At 41.5% G+C, this 24,857-nt stretch overlaps 1 protein-coding gene and 1 long non-coding RNA gene across 13 annotated transcripts in view; one reads left to right on the plus strand and one right to left on the minus strand.

The window, feature by feature from the left end:
• The window catches only part of rasal2 (RAS protein activator like 2), a 512,219-nt gene that overhangs the window by 293,736 nt on the left and 193,626 nt on the right, over positions 1 to 24,857 (minus strand). For 8 of the 9 annotated variants that reach the window (XM_069937683.1, XM_069937680.1, XM_069937678.1 and 5 more), the window contains one exon: positions 12,232 to 12,358. In XM_069937683.1, the coding sequence (XP_069793784.1) occupies positions 12,232 to 12,358 (127 nt within the window). Of the gene's footprint in view, positions 1 to 12,231; positions 12,359 to 23,061; positions 23,158 to 24,857 lie in introns of those variants that run through there. The other variant, XM_069937688.1, reaches the window with a different exon arrangement.
• LOC138763473 (uncharacterized) lies at positions 1,690 to 14,522 on the plus strand. Of its 4 annotated transcripts, none has more exons than XR_011357591.1 (4): positions 1,690 to 1,823; positions 3,443 to 3,552; positions 5,882 to 6,026; positions 11,977 to 14,522. It is a non-coding gene; the product is annotated as an uncharacterized lncRNA (long non-coding RNA). The 4 variants fall into 4 exon arrangements; XR_011357592.1 differs by lacking the exon at positions 11,977 to 14,522 and adding an exon at positions 10,053 to 10,267; XR_011357589.1 differs by lacking the exon at positions 11,977 to 14,522 and having other exon boundaries at positions 5,882 to 6,971.

Consider the following 24,857-nt stretch of genomic DNA (forward strand, 5'->3'; position numbering starts at 1 on the left):
GGTTTAGATTAAGAGACAAAACTGTGAATGCTCATGGGCAGCTCAACTGCGTAAATTGGACATGCTGGAAACAGCAACCACAAAAATGTTCAGTGTCATTAAAGTCCACAGGGGTCAGGAAAGATCATTGGTCCTTCTTGTGAACTGAAGTATTCTTTGGACAATGACACCACACCCGATGGCTTGAAATTTTGGCTTCTTTCTTGACTTTTTCAGGTTCGGGTTCAAACCATGCAGTTCATGAGGGTTCATGTCACTTGGCAGCCATTCCGAATGACTCATCAAAATCAAGTCAAAGATAATTAGGTCAAAGCAAGTGAACACGGATGCTGCCTGAATCACTGAGTTCCTCCTGCTTTGCTCAAAGACGATTAACTTTGCACAATGAAAAACTTTTCAGCAAAAGGATAGCAAGTGACAAACTGGTCCTCGAAGATCAGGGTGGTCAGCTATGTATGGAGCCAAAAGCGATGTCTAGGGAGATCTTAAATGGATTTTGGCATCTGTGTTTACTCAGGAGACTAAAAGAGTCTATAGAAGTAAGAGACAAGCAAAGAACAAGGTATGGAACCTAGACAGTGCTTGCTGTCTTTTTTATTCTTTTTTAATATTTTATTTATAATTTTCAAACTCAGTGTCAACAATCCAGAATAATAAAAACACACTACATTTTCCAATTATATACAAGCTTCACCGTCGAGTCTAATTTCCACCCCTCTCGTCACCCCTCCCTTTCCCAATTAATATATCCAGAGACAAAATTAAATAGTCAATTATCCTGAAAAGAGAGTCAGCAACAATAAATTAGTCCTCGTTCCCTATTCTTGACTTTTACAGTGTTTCTTTACCTTCCAGGCATATTAGGGACATAAGGACCAAAAAGTTTAAAAAAAAGAATTACACATAAAAAACTCTTACAAAAAAGTAAAAACAAACTCAACAAAAGAACTGAAATAGTAGGATTCATTGGGACGCAACCGCCGGCCTCCAGGTCTATAAATTTTCATGATTCAACCTAATTAAGATGGATGGATGGATATCATCCCCACCCCCTCACCCCATTCAAGAAGAGGGTAGACGAGAACAGACAGAGCGACGAAACACAATGATCCACACTATACAATGCAGGAACGGTTGCCAAATTTTAAGGAAGGTGTCATATTTCCTCCTTAATTTATAGGTAATTTTCTCCAGGGGAACACAGCTCTGCATTTCTACATTCTAGCATGGAATGCCTAGATGAGACTCTGACTTCCAAGTAACCGCTATGCACATCCTGGCCACCGCCAAAGCAATCAACAAAATTGGATCTGAAATTTGGACACCTTCATCGCAAGCCCATGATGTTTCCCAACAGGAACAACACTGGGACCTGTGGAAATTCTTTCCCTATGATTTTTTTTTAAGACTTGGCCTAGCTCTACGCAAAAGGACCTCACCTTGGAGCATGACCAGGTTGAGTGCACAAAGGTTCCCACAAATGCCACACCTAAAACATTGATCTGAAATTTCTGGCTTAGCCGTGTTCAGTTTCTGTGGCATATAGTACAACTGGTGTAGGAAATTATACTGCACCAGCCTGTATCAAGTATTAATAATTGTGCTAATGTTGTCACAACATCAATTGTTACACCTAAGTCTGACTAACACCTTTGCTTAGATTTATGAAGACCCAACTTCAGGCTTTCCACTTGAAGTAAGAAATACATTGCCGCAATAAACTTACGTGTGTTCCCCTTTCGAATCAGGGCTTCCATGCTTCTGCACACTGGTAGGATCATGGCTGGACCTAATTTGTCCCTTAAAAAAGACCTTAACTGAAGGTAGCATAAGAATGTCCTGTTTGACAAATCATATTTATTTTTAAGCTGTTCAAATGAAATAAGCTGACCCGCTTGTAACAGTCCTTGATACAGTGGGAAAATATGGGTGGATTAATTTCCAAGGCCTGATGAGATGTACCCACAAACCTTGATGGGGGCCAATGTAGAAATTGCAGATGCCCTTTCAAAGGTATTTAAAACACCCTTAGCCATGGGTGAGATGCTAGAGGATTGGACGATAGCTAATGTTGTTCCATTGTTTAAAAAGGGTCGGAGAATAATCTAGGAAATTATAGGCTGGTTTGTTGTGGGGAAGTCATTTAAAGTTATTCAAAGACGTAAACAAATATTTGGATAGTTAGGGACTGATTAGGGATAATCAACATAGCTTTGTGTATGGTAGATCATGTGGAACCAATCTTAGACTTTTTTGAGGAGGTTAACAAGAAAGTTGATGAAGGAAGGCCATGGATGTTGTCTACAAGGACTTTAGTAAGGCTTTTGACAAAATCCTGCAAATGGGAAGTTGGTCAAGAAAGTTCACTCACTCAGTATTCAAGTTGATGTATTAAATTGGATTAGACATTGGTCTGTGGGAAAAGCCAGAAGTCAGAGTAGATGATTGCTTCTCTAACTGGAGGCTTGTAATGAGAAGTTTACCTCAAGGATCGTTGTTTGGGCCATTGTTGTTTGCCATCTATTTCAATGATCTGAAATGGATCAGCAGGTTTGCAGATGACAGTAAGATTGGAGGTGTTGTCGATAGCAAAGAAGGTTTTCAAAGCTTGCAGAGGGCTCTGCATCAGCTGGAAAAATGGGCTGAAAAATGGCAGATGGAATTTAATGCAGACAAGTGTGAGGTGTTGTACTTTGGAAGAACTAACCAGGGTAGGACGTACTTGGCAAATAAATGGAAGGAGTGTGGAAGAACAGAGGGATCTAGGAATACAGATACGTAATTCCCTGAAAATGCTGACACAGGTAGATAGAGTCATAAGGAGAGATTCTGGCAGATTGGCCTTCATGAATCAAACATTAAGAATAGGAGTTGGGATGTTATGATGAAATTGTAAAAGACAGTGGTGAAGCCAAATTTGGAGCATAGTATGCAGTTTGGGTTACTAACCTACAGGAAAGATGTCAATAAAATTGAAAGAGTCCAGAGAAAATTTACAAAGATGTTGCAAAGACTTGAGTTGCTGAGTTACAGAGAAAGGTTAAACAGTTTAGGACCTTATTCCCAGGAGCATCGGAGAATGAGGAGATATTTAATAGAGCCAAACAAAATTGTGATGGTTATAGAGGAAATGCAACCAGGGTTTTTCCAGAGGTTATGCGAGACATGAATTAGAGGACAAGGGTTAAGGGTAAAAGGGAAAATGTTTAAAGGGAACATCTGGAGGAACTTCATGCAGAGAGCAGTGAGAGTGTGGAATAAGCTGCCAGCTGAACTGGTAAATGCAGGCTTGATTTCAACTTTGAGAACATTTTGGATAGCTACATGGATAGGAGGGGTATGGAGGGCTATGATCCAGGTGCATGTAAATGGGACCAGGCTGAATAATAGTTCAGCACAGAGTAATGGGCCAAAGGGCATGATTCTATGATTCTATCACCAGGGAGAAAACCTAATCAACCAATTTGATCAATAAAGCAAGAAGTAAATCACAAAAAATCTGAAGACACCATGGTTGAAGTAAAAACATAAAATGCTGGAGAAGCTCAGCAGGTAAAGATATATAACTGATGTTTCAGGCTTGAGCCCTTCATCGAAGTATGAGAGAATATCAGCAGGCATCCAAACAAAAGAGTGGGGGGATGGGGGATGGCAAAGGCAGGAGATGATAGGTGGAGAAAGGAGGGAGGGGACAGCAGCAATTAGGGGGAGGAGGGATGGCAGGGGGGGTGAAAGAAATGGAAGGACAGGAAAAAGGGGAGGGGAAAGAAAAAGCAAGCAGATTTAATGGAAGGCAGTAAAGTCAATGTTAATGCCATCTGGCTGGAGAGTGCCCAGATGGAAAATAAGGTGATGTTCCTCCAATCTGTAGGTCATCTGGATGGGATAGTACACAAGGCCATAAACAAATGTGAGTGCAGGAGTGTGACTTTGAATTGAAATGGTTGGCCACTGAAGGTCACTATGATTGCGAATGGAGAGGAGGTGCTGAGCCAAGTGATCTCCCAATTTGCTATTTGCGATGTAGAGAATGCCACAAAGGGTGAACCAGATGCTTTCACATGAAAGCCCTGTTTGGGGCCCTGAATCATGGTGAGGGAGGAGGTATGGGTGCAAGTGCTGCAATTCCTGCGGGCACAGAAGGTGCCGGAAATGTGATGGTGGGAGGGATGAGTTCATGAGGGAATCATGGAAGGATTGGTTGGTCCCTGTGGAAGGCTGAGAGGGGAGGAGAAGGAAAAATGTGTCTGGCGATGGGATCCTGTAGTCATTGCTGGAAATTCCAACAGATAATGTGTTGGATGCGGAGGCAGGTGGGGTGGAAGGTGAATATGAGGGGGGGATTTTATGTTTGTTGCGATTGGGGGCAGAGGGGGTAAGGGCAGATGAAAGGGAAATGGAGGAGATGCGGGTGAGGAATAAGTTGATAGTGGTAGAGGGGAGGCCACATTTGTGGAAGAAGACAGACATTTCGGAAGATCTAGACTGGAAGACCTCATCTTGGGAACAGATGCAGCAGAGACAGAGAAATTGAGAGAAGGGGGTGGAATCCTTGTAGGGGGCAGGATGTGAGAGGGTGTAGTCCAGGTAGTTGTGGAAGTTGGAGGGTTTGTAGTATATGTCGGTGGCCTGCTTGTCTTCTGAGATGAAGACAGAGAGATCCAGAAAGGGGAGAGTGTTATCGGAGATGCACCAGATGAATTTGAGATCAGGGTGGAAGTTGGCCGCTCAGTGGATGAATTGACAAGCTCATCACGGGTGCATGAGGCAGCCCCAATTTAGTCATTGATATACCGGAGGAAAAGTTGAGGGGTCTCGTCTGTGCAGGCTTGCAGCACGGATTGCTTCACAAAGCCCACAAACAGGGACCCAAACAGGTATCCACAACTATTCCTTTGATTTGGAGGAAGTGGGATGAGTTAAAGGAGAAGTTATTTAGAGTGAGGACAAATTCTGCCAGGCGGAGGAGGGTGGTATAGAGGATAACTGGTCTAGTCTTTGGTCCAGACCAATAAAGTAGCATTTCACTGGGTTATTGTGTGTGTGTGTGTGTGTGTGTGTGTGTGTGTGTGTGTGTGTGTGTGTGTGTGTGTGTGTGTGGGTGGGTGCCCTCCACCCCAAGGGGAGCAATATATAGCAAACTGTGACAGCAATCGCAGGAGCATCTTGAATAATCTGATGACAAAGACGGTGGTATGCAAACTTCCATGTCCAAAGGAGCCCAAGCATTTGGGTGAACTGGATTTGACCTCCCCAGTCACCAAACTCAGTGTGAAAGAGAATGCAATATGAATGTTGAGGTTTCAAACAGTATGGTTTCATGTAAAATACCATTGGTAATGCTGTCTTGTCAGTCAGCTTGAAAGGAGTAAATTTTTTTTGGTGTATAAATTTGAAAATCAAACAGCAAAGGAAATTTGATCAATATGCATTGAAGAAAATTGTCAGAAAAAATTTCAGTGCAAAATAAAATTTTTCAAGAAAAATCAACGGTCGAAGTCCACACTAGGTTACAAGAGGCCTAGATATGGTTACACTATTGTTCTCCTTCAGATTAAGCCCATTTTCAAATGCACAGCACACTTTTTTTTCATATTGTGCAAAGGAAGTTTAGTTCCTTCTGCTTTAACCACAGTTTAATTTAATTTGGAGGTACAGCACTATAACAGAGCCTTCCAGCCTATGAGCATGCACCGCCCAAACCCTTGTGACCAGTTCATCTCCCAAGCCCAAATGTTTGAGGGTGGGAGAAAAATCCACGTGTACATGGGGAGAAGATACACGCACCTTACAGACAGCACTGGATTGGAACCCAGATCGCTGGTGCTGTAGTAGTGCTGCAGTAACCATTATGCTAATGTGCCACCCACTTTATTTTCAGTTTCAAGGCTCAAGCACACCAAAAGTTCCAAAATCCAATATTTCTCAGTGTGTGTTTTCAGAAGAAAAATAAACAAAATGGAGCACAACAAATCAAAACAGCAGAAAAACTGTTGACTGCAACAAGATGAAATGCAAGACAACAGGTATCAGAATTCGACTCAGCTGGGCAAATGCAAAGGATGTTTGAGACTTTTGGCAAATTTCACTTTTATCTGCATCTGAATGATCAGGAATGGAAGAGTAATGACTCGAGCCAACTTCTACTTTTGGCCCTTACTCAAATCACACAAACAAATATTCCAATACAGTAACTATATGACTTAGCTCTGCACTCTTGAGAGGACACATGAAAACCACAAATACATTTGCTTATGGATTAATTTTAGATGAGCAATGAAGCAATAGCCTTGAAGGAGAAAAGGACACGTATTTCTTAAATCTTTCCACCAAGTTCTTCAAGATTTGAAGGCAGAATATAATGTTAATGGGAGGACTACCTGTGAGATCTTGGTGTCTGCTGCGCATGTTGATAGTGTTGTTAAGAAGGCTTATGGTGTGTTGGCCTTTATTAACCGTGAGATCGTTTAAGAGCCATGAAGCAATGTTACACCTATATAAGATCTTGGTTAGACCCCACTTGGAATATTGTGTGCATTTCTAGTCATTGCACTGCAAGAAGGATGTGGATGCTGTAGAGAGGCTGCAGAAGAGACTTACAAGGATGTAGCCTGGATTAGAGAGAATGCCTTATGAAGACCTTGGTCTTTTCTCCTAGGAGCAACAGATGAGGGTGACCTGAGAGAGGTGTACAAGATGATGAGAGGGATTGATCATGTGGATAACTAGAGGCTTTTACCAAGGGCTGAAATGGCTAACACAAAAGGGGTATAGTTTTCAGGTGCTTGGGAGTAAGTACGGGGGGATGTAGAGGTAAGTTATTCAACACCAAAAGTATGGGTGCATGCAATGTGCTGCTGGCTATGGTAGTGGAGGCAGGTACAATAGGATCTTTTACAAACTATTAGATAGGTACATGGAACTGAGAAAAATGAAGGGTTATGCAGTGGAGAAATTCGAGGCAGTTTTTAGTTAGGTCAGTGCAACACTGTGTGGCTGAAGTTCTAGATTCTATTTGTATGGTTAACTCAAACATATTTCATATATGGACTTAAAGCAGCAGAGGCTGGAGTTCGAAATAAGAGCCAGAATTCTGGAAGAACACACCCAGTCATGCGCCACCTGTTTGGAGTGGAAATCTTTTCACGGATGGTGCTTGAATGGCTGAGTTCTTACTGCATTCCTGATTCTGTTCCACTTCACTAATGGTTATTCATTTCATCACTAACGAACTGAAGAAGGATACAAATAAAACACGAAAGTCTGCACAGTTTATAAAGCAAAGATAAAGATACATAATCAATGTTTCGAGCCTGAGCACTTCATCAAGGTAAAAGCAAAATGTTGATAGGTGCCCAAATAAAATGGTGGGGGTAGGGGCTGGGGAGGAGCACAGGCCTACAGGCAAGAGGTAATAGGTGCATAAGGGAGGAAGGGCAGAAGAGAAGACATGGGGAGGGGGGATAGCTCTGTGAATGGAGAGGGAATGGGGTTGAGAGCTGGAGAAAAGAAGACAGAGGGATAGGGTAAAGAGGGAGAACAGGGAGCGGTCTAGCAGAAACCAAACAAGTTGATGTTAATGCCGTCCAGATAGAGAGTGCCCAGGTAGAATATTTGGTGTTGCTCCTTAAATTTAGGGGTGATCCTGGTTTTGCAGTACATGAGGCCATGGTCAGACATGTCAGTGCAGGAGTGGTCGCACAACTGAGAGATCCTCGTCATCAATGCAGACAGAACGAAGGTGCCCAGAGAAGCAATTTCATAGTCTGTGTCCAGTCTCTCCATGTAGAGAAGGCCAAAAGGGAGCACTAATGCAGTAGAAAACGCCTACAGTTTCATAAGTGAAGTGTTGCTTCACTTGGCAGGACGGATTGTGAATCCGAATGGTGGTGAGGGAGGAGGTGTGGCACTTCATGTGGTCACCGTGGAAAATGCCAAAGGGGTGATTAGTAGGAAAGGATGAGTGGACGAGGGAGTCATGGAGGATAAGAGGATAATTAAGGAGGCCTATGGGATGCTGGGATTTAATTCGAGAGGAGAGAACTCATGTTACAACTCTACAAATCTTTGGTAAGACCACATTTAGAGTATTGTGTTTGTTTCTAGTCATCTCAATATAGGAAGGATGTGGAAGCTATGTAGAGGGTGCAGAGAATATTTACCAGGATGATGCCCGGACTGGGAAACAAATCTTATGAGGCAAGGTTAGCAGAGCTGGGGCTTTTCTTTTTAGAGCATAGAAGGATGAGAGGAAACTTGATAGAAGTCTGCAAGATTATGAGAGGCATAGATAGGGTGGATAATCAGCACCTATTTCCCAGGATAGGATCAGCAAACACCAGAGGATACATGTACAAAGTTAAGGGAAGGAAGTTTAGGGGAGACATCAGGGGTAAGTATTTCTTTTTACACAGGGAGTTGTGGGTGCCTGGAATGCCTTGCCAGGGATGTTGGTGGAGGCTGAAACATAGGGGCATTTAAGACCGAAACATGGATGAAAGAAAAATAGAGGGCTATGGGGTAGGGAGGGTTTATTACTTTTGTTAGGAAGGAATATATAGGTCGGCACCACATCAAGGGCTGAAGGGCCTGTACTGTGCTGTATTTTCTATGTTCTGTGTTTCTGGAGGAGGGATCATGTATGCTTCTAGTTGCCGCAAAGAACAAAAAGTCACATAACAATACATGTAACAAATAACTTGATTGCTCGCAAACAAAATAAAGAGTCCCCATGGGCATGCTTCATCGATCAATAAAGTTGAGGCTGATCCTATTTTGGCTTCACCCCCTCTTCACTTCCATATTCCATAAACTTCCAATTTTCTCAGGGTCTGAAAATCTGTCCAGTTTAGCCAGTGAATCAGACTGTACTGCAACGATGGGATACAGAATTGCACAGATTCACAATCCTTATGAGAAATTCCTCCTCCCCGCCATGTTCATCTCCAACGATGCTCCCTGGTTTCAGATTTCTCCACAAGTAAAATCATCTTTTCAATATCTCCCCGTCAAATTTATGCACAATCTCACTTATTTCATCTTTCATTCTTCCAAATTCCAATTTTAGGCATTGTATGCTCAATCATTTCTCACAGACAATCCCTTCTTCCCAGCAAAAGGAATAAACTGCCTCAGATGTTATAATATGATCGTTTGCACTGTGATATGCTCCTGCAAAACACTGAATTCCATGACTTGTTCATGACAATAAATTCCAATTCTGAAATGCCATCAGATTCCCTAAGGATGGAGATCAGACTGAATTCTGTAATGACACTAATTTACCACATCTTATAAATAAATAAAGAATACCCTCACTCATTTCTTTCAGCAAACCATGAAGCCGACTTTCCTTTATTAGTCACTTGACACAGCACTGCGTTCTTCAACTCCCCAAACACCACCCAGCTAAACTCCTCTGACCTTCTCACTGCCACAAGGATGATCCTTACACTCTCAGTCTCATCTTCCCACAACTAAGATTCATCACCAGTATACTGACGCAGCCACAATAACACAGTATTCCAAAAGTGGCATCAAGACTTTCCTACTTTTATATTCTATCTTCCTGACAATGAAGGCCTGCATCCAATTTGCCTTCCCAATCACAATTTGGATTTGCATGCTAACTTGGTATGCTTCATATACAAGGACATTCAAATCCCTCTTCAAAGAAGATTTAACCATTGAAAACAGTCTTTTGCTTCTCTATTCTCCTGACCAACCTTTCATCAACAGTTGTTTTAGTCACATAGCTGTATTGTTCTATGACTCGATGACCACAGTCGATACCTTCACATCCCCAGATTGTAACCAATGTGTCAAATTTTTCCGACTCGACTCTGAGACCTCCCACAACATACTTTGCCACCTGGCTACAGATCAAAAGCAAACATGGTGGCAATACTGTACTTTGGGAACCTTCACAGAGAAAAACTAGTATTGTTAATGAGACTAAAAGCCAATAAATCCTTAGACTTCTTTGAGATTGTCACCAGCAGAACAGGTAAAGGCAAGCCAAGTGACATGGTGTATTTTTTACATGGGGAAAGCGTTTGATGAGGTGCCACACAAGACAAAACTGAACCAGATCAGAGGACAGACTGAAGATCCCATCCACCTGCATTGAGGAAAACAAAGAGAAAAAAAGGAGCAAGAAATAATTATACCTGGGTAGTTGTGACAGTCCAATAATGCAGAAATTATGATTAAATCCCCATCTGTATCAATGATTTGGATGTTGGGATTAACAAAAAGAGGTCACAATGTGGGTTTTTTGATTGGTTAAATGAAAAAATGGGGTAAGGTAGTTTTCTTTTTTTAAAAATGTGATATTTTGAAATATGCTGGTGTGCTGAAGGGCATTGGTATCTTCTTCCCATGAATCACTGAATAGAAAAACTCTGATAGTCCACTGTCTGATATGTGACATTTCACCATCTGAAATCCAATCTGCATTAATCTCCACTGAAAGAATAGGATGGGGCAAGTGTACAGGTACAGCTGCCCAAAGTGGTGTTTTCCAAAAGGCAATAATGGTTCCCCAGGATTTACAGGTAATGTCTGTTTGGCTCCAATCCACCCCAGTTCCAAAGTTTTCTTTTCACTCACTGGAGCCCCCTCTACTCACTGAAACCCTCGTTCCTTCGTCCCCTTCCACTTGCTGGGACCTTGTTCCCACACTCACTTTAAGTCATCATTGTTCTCTCGGCTGTACTCCCTTGAAACTTATCTGCTTCTGTTTCCCATTCATGGAATATGGAACTTAACAGCACATGGAACATTACTGCATAGTTCAGGCCCTTCAGCCCATGATGTTGTTCTGACTGTGGTAAACATACTCCACAACAATATATTATCCTTGCCTACCTCACATCCATAACCCCTATTTTTCTTACATTCATGTGCCTATCTGAGAGTCTTTTAAATGTCCCATTGTACCAGCCACCACCACGAACTCCAGCAATGCATTCCAGGCACCCTGTATAAAAACTGCAACTCTGACATCTCCCCTAAATTGTTCTTTACCCACCTTAAACAGATATCCTCTGATACTTACTGTTATCTCCCCAGGAAATAAGTACTGGCTGTCCATCCTGTCTAAGCCCAACATAATTTCATATATCTCTATTAACTTGACCCTCATCCTTTGTCACTCCAATGAGAAAAGCCCCAACTCTGTCAACCTTGCATCATGAGACGTGTACTCCAAACCAGGAAACATCCTGGTAAATCTCCTTTGCATCCTCTCTAAAGCTACAAGATCTTTCCTGTAATGAGGCGAGAGCAGACTGAACTCAATAGTGACAGAAATTGTTTCTGGTTGTACAAGGTATGATCACAGTTAAGAAATAACCCAGATTGATTCATTCAGGAGCGAATGAACAAAATAAATTTCTCAACAAAATGGAAATAATTATGACCAAGGTCTTTGAGTGACTTTGCATGGTGACACACATTATGGTCTGAACCATTTGATTCCATTCGTCACTGCAAAGAGAGGAGATAAAAGGGAGGACTTCATTTCATAACCGATGTCAAAGCAATCAAATCTGATAATTCTTGAACAAGATCAATAATATGAACAACAGTACTGACACAGTCCTCAGAGTTGGTTGGTTCTCAAATTCATTGCAAATTCTTGTAGTTAAGGGCATCTTTGTTTCAGTTATGTTCCTCACTGGTCAGATACAAAGTTTGAGCAAAAACAAACAAAATGATTTGCATTTCTATCAAATTAATCTTGTTCCTCAAATTAATTTCATGTCCCCAAAGCCATGTTTTAAACAAAGGCCATATTTCCCAAAAAGGAAATCTTTAAATGGTGTGGAGAAATGATTCAGCTGCTCACTGGAAAACTTCCTACCTGCAACGAGCAACGTTTCAGGCTGCGCAAATGAAGAAAATCACAGATCAATGGAGCTAGAGTGAAAAATATTAATTTTCTCACTTATATCTTTTATTTTTGCCAAGCAGATAATGCAGCATCAGTGAAAAGGAAAGCAGAATAAAACAATTCAGTTGCTGACGACTCCAAGCTGGATTGAACTTGGATTTGTAGTTTTCAGAATAGCCAGATGATGGCAGCATTATCTTCTATGAGCATGTTACATTTTCCTATTTGTGTCCAGGAGAGAGCACCCACAAAGACAATGTGACACTCAGGACATGGACACCAGGGAGAATCTGTCAACCAGCACAGACCTGGTGCTGTATTCAAGTTGAACTCACCCAGTTTGGTATTCCCGTCCTGCTGATAATCCGGGAATTGTCCCTCAGATGGAACACTGACCGTGCGCCGCAGCATTCGTCCTTTAGAGGACTCCACCTGTTGGTCCTGCAGCATGTCGACATTCACCTGTGCAAATGCAAAGTGACAACTGTCAACTTCACAACCTCAAGGACTGGAGAGAGATTGCTCCTGCTGCAGGATTATTAGAAAATTGAGGTGCTTTACTGCATTGAAACATGCGACCAGAAAACAAACACTTGCATTTATATCTGCTACAAATCAGGATACATCATACCGCATGTGTGTGTGGGTTTCCTCCAGGTGTTCAGGTTTTCTCTCGTTCCGAAAACATACAGGGTTGGAAGTTTAATTGGTCAGATGGGTGTATGCTCGTGGGCCGGAAGGGCCTGCTATCATGCTGTATATCTAAATTACATTTTAACTAATTTCACCCTTCTGCTCTTGCCACACAAATGGCCTTAACAGGGACAACCAATGGAATCTCCATTCAAATACTGAACACAAAAGAAAGGAGAGCTCCACAAGCTCAGCAATAATTTCTTCTTGCTGTAAAGAATTCAATATGCTCAATGTCTTCTATGCCCTATTTGACTACCAGAACAAGGAATAACCACTGTTCACCCCCAAATTCTCTAATGATCCTCCACAGCCAGCATTCCAAGAAAAGCATGTGGTCTGGATGGAGTACCCTGCCAAGTACTGAAAGCATGTGCTTACTTACAAACTGCCAGTTTTCATGGATATCTTCAAAATCCCACTCTGACAGGGTGTGGTATCCACTTGTTTCAAACAGGTCTCAATTGAACCAGTGTCCTAGAAGAGTGTGGTAGGTTGGCAAAATGACATTCGACCAGTGGTACTCATATCCACAGTGATGAAGTGTTCTTAAAGGCTGGTGTTGAAATATACGAGCTCCTGTCTGAGTGGAAAATGGATCCATTCCAATTTGCCTAAAGCAGTAACAGGTCTATGGCAGATGTCATCTTAATGGCTCCAGACAAAACCCTGGAACATCTGTACAGCAAAAATGTATTCATCAGGGTTCCCTTTGGACATTAACACCATCATCCCCTCAAAACTGATCAGCAAATTCCAAGACTTGGGTCTCAATACCCTATTGTTACTTGCCCCACTGAACAACAATTTGTACATTATGTTGGTGATGAGTTTGCAAAACTGCTGAAGAGAAAAAGTTAAAGCAATGATCCCTTGCAAGATGAACAAAAAGTGATCGCTCTTGAACAAGTGAGATTGATTGAAGACAGCACACAAAAAAAAATTGAGTTTGGGACCACTTGTCTGCATGTCGAATGTCTGGAGATGTTCAGGAAGAAAATTATATTGTTATTAATTTTTTTTATTTTTCACACTATAAACCATATTGACCAAGATACATACAGACATTTTTCTTCTTAAATATATACAGTGTCGTTTTCTCCCCCTTTTCCCTCCCTCCCTTCCCTCCCTCCCTCACTCCCTTCCCCATTTATTTAAAGTTAAGAAAATTATATTGTTGAGGTCCTGAGGGTGATGTACAAGTATAGCCTTCTGACAGTGTGGAACCAAAAGTGCACACAATACTCCAAGTTCAGTCTAACTAGTCTTTCGTAAAATTGCAACACAATGTCCCAATTTGTACGTTCTATGTCTTGACCTATAAAGGCAAGAATGCAATACCTTCTTCAACATCCAATATACTTGCATTGCCATTTTCAGGAACCTGAATCCAGCATCCCTCAGTTCATCAACATTCCTTTTGCAATCTACCATATCCTGCTCCTATTTGATGTCCCAAAATGCATCACATTGCATTTGTCACGATTAAATTCTTCCAACTTTCCATATAACCATATAACCACTTACAGCACAGAACAGGCCAGTTCGGCCCTACTAGTCCATGCCGTAGCAAATCCCCACCCTCCTAGTCCCACTGACCAGCACCCGGTCCATACCCCTCTAATCCCCTCCTATCCATGTAACGATCCAGTCTTTCCTTAAATGTAACCAATGATCCCGCCTCGACCACGTCTGCCGGAAGCTCATTCCACATCCCCACCACCCTCTGCGTAAAGAAATTTCCCCTCATGTTCCCCTTATAATTTTCCCCCTTCAATCTTAAACCATGTCTAGTTTGAATCTCCCCCTTTCTTAATTGAAAAAGCCTATCCACATTTACTCTGTCTGTCCCTTTTAAAATCTTAAACACCTCTATCAAGTCCCCTCTCAATCTTCTACGCTCCAGAGAAAAAAGCCCCAGTCTGCACAATCTTTCCCTGTAACTCAGACCCTGAAATCCTGTCAACATTCTCGTGAACCTTCTCTGCACTCTCTATTTTGTTTATATCTTTCCTATAATTCGGTGACCAAAACTGTACACAGTACTCCAAATTTGGCCTCACCAATGCCTTGTACAATTTCATCATAACCTCCCTACTCTTGAATTCAATACTCCGATTTATGAAGGCCAACATTCCAAATGCCTTCTTCACCACACCATCCAGTTGACCATATCCTGCTGCAGTAGCAGATAACCTTCTTGGTGATCCACATGTTTTTGTGTCATCCACAAACTTATTCTTTTTAACCTCTTACTTTCACATCTAAGTCATTCCTTGGGTTTTTCAAGGGCTGAAAGGATCCACTGTTCTTAATGATGAGCACTGTGAGAGAGAGAACTCGGATTTGTGGCATCAATGCAGATGATAAAAGCCACCTGGTTATCTGAAGTTTATGATCAACAGACATCACTGGAAATATAGTGGAAAGAAACAAGCTGAGAAGCTCCACAGATGATGTGGCGACGAGATACATCAATCAAGTCAAATGGTGCTGCCTATGCTGGATGGTACTGCAGAGATTTTACTGGACTACTGTTCAGAAACTTAGAGCCAAACAGCTGGTGTTTTAACATGGCAGTGACTGAAGGAGAGAGAAGAGCTCACGGATTATGACAGCTCAGGCCAGGACTGCATGCACTACAAACCATCAGGAGGGTCAACAGCAATGACCTGCTCACTTTGAAAGGGTGAGTGGGAAAGGAGTGGTCCAATGTGCACAGGACCACTCCTTTCCCGCAAGCCACAACTCAAGAGAGAGCACATGTGGAATAATGAACATGGGAAGCCTCAAGAAAATGTGAAGTTACAAACTGTTGTGAGATTTGAGAACTTGGATCGTACATTTAGAAGGGCATAGACCAAACGCAGGCCAACGAGACCAGCCAACACTGCCAACAGTCGGTAAGGATGACTGGAGCTGAAGGGCCTTTTCTGCACTGTATGATTCAGTAAACACATCATTGTGTTTCCGGGCATTGTAAAAGGACATGTTCATCCGTGTTTCGTCTAGAAAATGCAACAATGTATGATGATAAAGTCCAGTCTAGCCCACAGCTGAAAAGCAGTTGGCTGAATGTGAACATAGTTTGAAAAGACACACATTGGGAGTATTAGTACCAAAGGTAGACAATTGGAGAGGGTGGTAAGTTCGCAGTTCAGGGACCAGTTCATGATTGCATTTATATGTACTTTAATTTGTTGATAATTTGCTTTCCGTTTCATTTAATTGATAGGTTATTAATCAACAGATTGATTTAACAAACATTGATAGTTATTGTTAATCTGATTTTAAAAGGGAAAATAGTGGAGTAATTCACCTTTATGAATGTTTGATACTCTTGTCTATTGAGTATTGCTTCAGTGTTATCTTTGTTTCTTTTCTTCTCAACAATATGGAAGAGCATTATGAACAACACATTTCTTGGAAAGTCTTTGGTTTGTTGGAGCTAATGTCAACAAAGATAACAGTTTCTGAGCCACATCAGGGGAAATTGAAACCTCAGAGTGCTAAGGAAGGAAAGAATGCAGAGAGATTTAAGAGAAGGAATTCAAATGATTTCAAGGTATACAATGATGTAGCCTTGCCATAATCTGCAATGGTGGGTCATTAAATTGGGGACAGGCATGAGGCCATTCATGGAAAAAAAAAATTTTTGGAGGATAAAAGTGCTGGAAGAACCTAGAATGGGAGAAGGTCATGATCTTTAAAAAGAGGGATGAAAAATAATTTTGTTTTTCTAGAGAAAACAACATCGAATGATACACAGACCTACACTGTTGAACATTTACTGCAGGTGACCATGTCCAATTTATACAACCCAATGCTTCCATCTGTTCTTCTATGCAGCAGTCATGAAAGGGTAAAACATTGGTCATCTGACAGCCCTGGTGACTTTTTCTTTGACATAGTTCTGGGGAATTCTTCAAAGCAAATGCATCCAATTAACTGCCTTTGGCACTGTGAAGTGTTGTTACAATACAGTTTCCATTTTCTCCCAGGAAACATCGAGGATTCCCAAGTCAGTTATGAATTAAAGGTCTTCATTTAGTCCTGCCACCAAATTCAAATGAGAAAATATTTCCATCCCATCTAAGTCTGAACTCCCAGCAAACTCACTCTGAAGTTAGGGGACCAGATGCTGAATAAATTGCAGGCTTTCTGGAATACCTTTCAAACTTCAGTTCAATGCACCCTGAATATGCTGTTTTGTCAAATGTTTGGCAAGATTCAATGAACTCAGAATGTGAAGTTTCTCTTTCAGATTCTCAACTTTATTGCTGATTTCAGCCAGAATCGCCAAAAAGTGTAAATTCATTCACAAGACTTTTGTCTTGTATATTAGCTGGGACACATCATTTGAACTCCATTTTGCTGATGCTTTGTGAGCACAGTCATGTTTTGATCCACGTTATTAGTAAGGTAACCCCGATGAAGGGCTCAGGCCCAAAACATTGACTGCCCACTGCTTTCCGTGGATGATGTATGACCTACTGAGTTCTTCCAGCACTTTTCTGCATTGGTCCAGCTCTCCAGCATTTGTAGACTCCTTATTTACTTTTCAATCCATATTCTCACTTTTGCCTGTAATCCTATTGTATCCTCATCCTCAACAAAGTGCTCAACCGCTAGAATTATTTACGTAATCAGCTTTTGTCATTGACTTCAGGAAAACGTTCAAGATTCTCACAGGTTTGCAGTTGCAAAAAAAAAAAATCCTGTCATCAAGATCTTTTACTTTTGAATGTATGACTACTGCTTATGGTCATTGCACCAGTGAGAGAAGCTTCCCTTCATTTATTCTCCCCTCTAAAATTTCCAACTTTACCCACTCCTGACAAAAATATTTCAGACTTTTTCAACCCTTTATCAAAACCTCAGTCCCTGATTTCTCGCCACACCCAGGACTTCTGATTTCAATACAAGGCCCTGACAGCTTTCAGAGAATTGTTGCACAAAGAAAGCCAATCAGTCCATAACATGCATGCCAAGTAAAACATGTTTGCATGAATTGTCCATAGTACTTCATCTCAGATTTAATCAGTGATTTGTAAATCCTCAGAAAGATCTCTTTTCTTTTATTCATTTATTATCAATTTGAACTAAAGTAACCTATTCAATTTAATTATCTCATTTGCCACCTCAAAAGATTACTTGAAGGGATAGCTCTCACTGCTTCTCTGCACTTTAAAGAGCAATTAAAGGTTAAACAGTAAAATGATTGATGGGAGAGTAATTGAGATAATTGGCAGGGACAATTACAAGGGAAGTGAGAAGTGGAGCTTAGAGGCTTTGGTGAACTAAGGAAGAGCTTGATCCCACAAAGGTAAGACTGGTAGGTTTCTTTAATAAATTTCATTAACTTAGTGTCGGCAGTGATTAGGCCAGTCAGGGCAACACTTTGTTTCCTGATGACTACACCTGCAAAAGGTATATCTGGCTGCAGCTCCTGAAAAAATTGAGTTAGGGACAGACAGCTGGAGCTGAATGAACAGTAAATCTTAAGGGATGTAGAGGTAGTGAAAGACAGGAGTTTTAGAGAGACAGTCATCCCTAAAAGTTAGCAGGCAGGTAGCTGGGTGACTGTCAAGAGAGGGAAGAGGCAGACAGTGCAGAGCACTCCTGTGGTTGTTCCCCTCAACAATGTGTATACTGTTTTAGATACTGTTGTGGGGATGGGGAGGGGGGAGTGACCTACCAAGGACAAGTCGAGGTGGTCCTGTGTCTGGCACAGAGGCTGGCCTCCTGGCTCAGAAGGGAAGCAGGGAGAAAAGGAGAGTAATGGTGACTGGGGACTCATTGGTTAGACAAGTGGATTAGAGGTTCTGTGACTGAGATTAAGGCTCCTGGATGGTATGTAACCTCCCAGGTGTCAGGGTCAGGGATGACTTTGATCGAGTTCAAAGCATTCTGGATGTTGTGGTCCATGTGGGGACCAATGACATAGATGGGAGTAGGGATGAGGTCCTGAAGAGGGGAGTTAGGAAAAAAGTTGAAAAACAGGACCTCAAGGGTGGTAATCTCAGGATTGTTGTCTGTGTCATGTGCCAGAGATGGTATGTACAGGAAGTTGTGGCAGATGAATGTGTGGCTGAAGAGTTGGTGCAGGGAGAAGGGGGTTCAGATTTCTGGATCATTAGGTTCTCTTCTGGGGAAGGTCTGACCCGTACAAAAAGGATGGGCTGTATCTGAACTGGAGGGGGACCATTATCCTGGCTGGAAGGTTTGCTAGAGGTGTTGGGGAATGTTTAAACTACTTTAGCATGGGGTGGTAATAAGAATGTGAGTGCAGAGATTAGGGTCAAATGACTAAAGCATGATGCTATGTGCTCTGAGTTGGTGAGGAAGGACAGGCAGGGGACAAAAGATAAAGGTAGCCAGTTAGAGGGGTTAAAATGTGTCCATTTCAACTTTAGGAGTATTAGGAATAAAGGGGATCAGTACGTGGAACTACAGTGCTGTAGTTATTACTGAAACTTGGCTGAAGGAAGGGAAAGATTGGATGATGCAGGTACCCGAGTTTGGGTGCTTTTAAAAAGAATAGGATGGGAGGTAGAAAAGGGGGAGGGAGTAGCAAAACTGGTCAGGGATGGTATCATGGCTATTAAAAGGGAGGATGCTGTAGAGGGAGTGTCCACTGAGTTGGTGTGAGTGGAAGTCAGAAGTAGAAAGGGAGCTATTGCTGTTCCGGGAGTAATCTATCGACCACAAAATAGCCCCTTGGGACACCGAGGAGCAGATAAGCAGGCAGATTTTTGGATTGGTGCGGGAAATACAGGGTAGTAGTTATGAGTGATTTTAACTTCCCTAATATTGACAGACATCTACTGACTGCAAGAGGGATAGATGGAGCTGAACTTGTCAGGAGTGTACAAGAGGATTGATTGACAAGAGAATAGGCCATACTGGTTCTGGGGAATGAACCTGGTCAGGTGCTGACCTCTCAGTAAGGGAACATTTTGGTGAAAGTGATCACAACTCCCTTAGCTTCAATATGGCCACGGAAAAGGATATAAACAATCAAACTGGGAAAGTGTATTACTGGGGAAGGGCTAATAATGAAGGGATGAGGCAGGAACTAGCAAGAATAAATTGGAAACAGATGTTTAAGGGTGAAAGCACAGAAGTAACGTGGAGGAAGCTTGGGGACAACTTATACAGGGTTCAAGATAAGTTTGTCCCACTGGGACAAGGAAAAGATGATAGGAAAAGGGAACCATGAGTAATGAAGCAGGTGAGGAACCTAGTCAAGAGGAAGAAGGAAGCATACATTAGATACAGGAAACTAAAAGGGCTCATGAAAAGTATATGGTAGTCAGGAAGGACTTGGGAGAACTCAAAAGGGGAAATAAGAAGCCCTTGGCATGTAGAATTGAGAATCCCAAGACATTCTATGAGTATGTGAAGAACAAGGATGACAAGAATGAAGGATAAGGGAGGCAGCATGAGCCTGAAGGTGGAGGAGGTTCTAAATTAATACTTTGCATCAGTATTCACAACAGAAAAGTAATAGGGAGAATCCTGGGGATTATAGACTGGTGAGTCTTGCATTAGTGGTGTGCAAACTAATGGAGAGAATTCTTAAGGATCGGATCTATGAGCACTTGGAGAAATGCAGTCTACTTGAGGACAGTCAAAAGAAATTGAGGGTAGAGCATTAGATGTGGTCTACATGGATTTTAGCGAGGCATTTGACAAGAAGCCCCATGAGAGACTCATCCAGAAAGTCCTCTCTCTCTCTCATGAAGAGGCAGATGGATGGATGGGATCAGTACATTTGCAGATGATACAAAGGTTGGAGGAGTTGTGGATGGAGATGAAGGTTACAGAGCTGGGCAGAAAAATGTCAGATGGATTTCAATCTGGATTAGTGTGAGGTGATGCATTTTGGAAGGACAAACCAGAAGGTTGAGTACAGGATTAATGGTCGGTTACTTCAGAGTATGGATGAAGAGAGGGACCTTGGGGTTCAAATCCATACATCCCCCTCAAGGTCACTTCACAGGTTGATAGGATAGTTAAGGGTGCCTCTGGGATGCTGGGCTTCATTAATAGGGGGATTAAGTTCAAGAGTTGAGAGGTCATGTTGCATCTATACAAATCTCTGGTGAGACCACACTTAGAGTATTGTGTTCAGTTCTGGTCACCTCATTATAGGAAGGATGTGGAAGCTATGGAGAGGGTGCAGAGGAGATTTACCAGGATGTTGCCCAGACTTGTGAGACGAGGTTAGCAGAGCTGGGACTTTTCACTTTGGAGTGTAGAAGGATGAGAGAAGATTTGATTGAGGTCTACAAGATTGAAAGGCATAGACAGAGTGGATATCCAGCACCTATTTCTTAGGGTAGGATCAGCATACACCAGAGGACATATGTACAAATTTGAGAGGGAAGTTTTTCACACGGTTGTGGGTGCCTGGAATGTCTTGCTGGGGATGATGGTGGAAGCTGCAAAATTGGGGGCATTTTAGAGACACTTAGACACATGGATGAAAGAAAAATAGAGGATTATAGGGTAGGGAGTGTTTAGCACTTTTTAAGGAAGGAATATATGGGTAAGCACAACATTGAGGGCTGAAGGGCCTGTACTGTGCTGTATTGTTCTATCAATAATTTAGCCGTTCCAAACTTTTCAGGGTGCTGACTGAACTCCATTTGCCATACTTGTATCTTGTCCATATCATCCTGAAGTCAACAACTCTTCTGATCTTTATTTAAAAAAATCTTAAAGAAGCAATAATGCATCTCCCATCACCAGAAGTGAAGATTGATGGACCCAAGCTTCCCCTTGAAGAAGGTTGAAACACATCACCATTGAGATTGGTGGTCATTGTGTTACCCAACCAGCAATCCAGAAGACAATGTAGAATGCAGGCATATTGAAACACCACCATTTAAATTTAAATTCAGTTTGCAATCCAGAATATATTTTTTTAAAACAGCAGTCTTTGGTTACGATGATCACAAAATCAAATGGTCATATTGAGGCAGGTCCTTGGTTGCAGGTTAATAGAACATAGAAATCTATAGTACAGTACAGGTAGGCCCTTTGGCCCATAGTGTTGTGTTGACCCAACAACCTTCTCTAACCACAGCCCAGAGTTTCCTACTGCATAACCCTTCATTTTTCTCAGATCCATGTACCTAACTAATGGTACAGCCATGCATTGACTTGTGTCTGGGTCACATTCTGGAAGTGAGAATACAAATCAATTTGGATTAAAGCCTATCATTATACATGAAATGTACTGTAAAACATAAGATACCATAACACACATACATATTTATCTAAACCTCAATATTGTGCATACACATATCTAAATACCCAAGTTAATAAAATGTAAATTCTATACAGTACCTACTGTACAGAAATCGCTGCAAATGTCAATCCTGGCATAAATTTAAAATGTTTTATTAAATCCTTTTGGTGACCTTGGACATATCTGTAATTGGACGTTACTCGATCTTGGATGTTGAGGTATGGCTATATTTTAAAAGTTCCTATTGTACCTGCCTCCACCACTGTTGCCATGCACCCACCACTCCCTGTGTGAAGAACAGACCTCTTACATCCCCATTTTCCTTCTTCCCAAGCACCTTAAAATTTCTCCTCCCCCCACCCCCGCCAACCGTGTGAGCCATTTCAGGCCTGGCAAAAGGCTTCTGGCTATCTACACAATCAATACCTCTCATCATCCTGTACACTTTCATGAGGTCACCGTTCATCCTTCATTGCTTTCAACCAAGTTCACTCAAATAAAGGATATAGAACCCCATTTGACCAGAGGTGCTGAACAGACGATCGTGGAAGCTAACCTGATTCAGTCTTGATGAGATTTTTAAAAAACCAAAAGACAGCAGCCTGCCATTCCATCATGGCTGATTTAATATCCTTCTTACCCCATTCTCTTGTCTCCTCCTCTTAACCCTTGATTTCCATCCTAATTAAGAACCTATCTTAAATGGTTTGGTAAAACAGGATTCTGTGAACACAGTGGTTAAGTGAAAAAACACACAAATGCTGGAGAAACTCAGCAGGTCAAACAGTTCCTTAATGTAGCAAAGGTAAAGATACATCACCAAAGTTTCAGGCTTGAGCTTAATCACTTTATAACTTAAATAACTGCTAACTTAAATGGCTGAGAGCACAGGATGGAGCAAGGCTCAGGTACTCAAGACAAAACCTCAGGTTCAGTGCTAAAAACAAGTGCTGAAGAATTTGTCACACCCCCAGCTGAGCTATCATTTGTGTCCGCCTACCAAAGTAGAAAACTTTCCAGGTTAATGATGATCATAAAAAGCAAAGACCTCTCCAAATCAGCCAAAGATTGATTGTCCGCTCCCTTTTCAGCCTTAGAGTTTCAGGCAAGCATGCTCAATTTAGTCAAAAGAACAAAATAAGCAGTAACCGACACAGATGAGATCGAAACAATGGCCCAAATCGTCCACTGAAATGTTGCCTGTATCATTTACCTCTGTAATTCTGCAAACGTTTTGGGTGCAGACTCATTTGTCAGTTCTTTCCCAGCAAGACTCGAACTTTGCACTGAGCTTAGAATCTACTGCAGAATGTGAAATACCCCAGATTTCCCCCAGTTATGCTGGAAATGAACCTGCTCACCCAGTCCAACGAGTTCATTCAGTTAAATGGAAAAGAAACACCAATGAGGAGGAAGAGCAATTATTCAGCAAATAAATTTTTTAAATGTTAATTAATTTGATTTTAATTTATTCAATTATATCAATGCTTAAGTTTTTACTTTTAGGGTAGAACAGTTGGTGCAGCAGTTAGTCCAAAACTATTACAGCACTGGCAATTCAGATTCAAATCCAGCACTGTTTGTAAGTTTGTATGTTTTCCCTGTGTCCTTATGGGTTTTCTCCAGGTGCTCCTGATTCCTCCTACATTCCAAAGACAGACTTTGTTAGAAGGTTAATTGGTCACATGGATGTTATTGGGTGGCATGGGCTTATGGGCTGGAAGGGCCTGTTACCATGCTGCACCTCTTAATTAAGAACAGAGAACATTATAGGCCCTTCAGCTCATGATGTGCTGATCTTTTCATAATAATTTACTGTAATTTTTTCCTACCTCACGCATAACCCTCTATTTTTCATACATCCATGTACCTCTCTAACAGCCTTTCAAATGTCCCTGTTGTACAAGTCTCCACCAACTCCCTCAAAATTTATTTTTTTCTTATAAATAAATAACAGAAGTTTTTACATGCCCAATTCTTCAATCATTGTGTATGTCAAGATATGATTCAGCAACCCTGTCAGTGGGTTTCCAATGAAAGGCAGGAAGGACTTGCCTTAAGCTGAACCTCATTGATTATGTGGGAGCCTGGTCTCAGCTGGGACCTTCACCATGTTGTTCTTGGCCTGGGGAAAAGAAGATTCAGCATGCAGCAGACAGGCAAGATTGATCTGCTTGCCGCTCAGCAAAAAGTTCAGAACATGAATTTTTCCCTCACGAGTTTCACATAAAATGTCCTTCAGCCAAGAAGCACAATAGTTCACCAAAAGGTTAAAATCTACAGCACTGGAGGTTACATGCAAAATGGATGAAATCCACATTAATCCCATGTGATGGGCAAGTGGGTAGAAAATCAAAATGTAGACTGACACAGATCTGTTCATTCCTCAATGTTTAGCTGAAGATGAACTGCTCTTGAATTGTGAGACAGCGAGACATAGTCCTGAACACTGCCATGCACAAATTATTTGCTCAAACTAGTTAGTTGGTGTCCTCAAGTGGAAGAGGCATAAAGTATCAGGAACATTTAATGAGCACTGAGACTGTGATGAGGGAACTCAATGGTATCCATGAATCAGAAAGAGTAGTGCAACGGTCTTTATTGCATGGAATTAGGTTGCCAAAATAACACTAAATGAAAAAAATATTTTCAAAGATTGAGTGAGACCATACAGGATAATAAACTTGAAATATATCTCAATGTGCATTTCAGCGGTGGAAACAAGAAAATTTGCAGAGACTGAGGTTGAGTGCACTCAATGTGAATTTCAACTTTATCCTTGTCGCCCATGTCCCATCAAGAGGTTTAATGTTTCTGATGTGGAAGTGGCAGAAATGTTAATACAGAAAATCAGATAGTTTTCAACAATCTTATTTTTTGGAGAGAGTGGTGTCAAAGAGGAAGGTGAGAAAGGTGATGAAACAATGCAAATATATATTTTTAAATTCTTAATTAGAAAAATAATTATTACAATTATTTAGATTTTTAGGATCTGTGGGATACATAAAT

Source organism: Narcine bancroftii, chromosome 5 (assembly GCF_036971445.1).
Source record: "Narcine bancroftii isolate sNarBan1 chromosome 5, sNarBan1.hap1, whole genome shotgun sequence".
NCBI classification, from domain to species: domain Eukaryota; kingdom Metazoa; phylum Chordata; class Chondrichthyes; order Torpediniformes; family Narcinidae; genus Narcine; species Narcine bancroftii.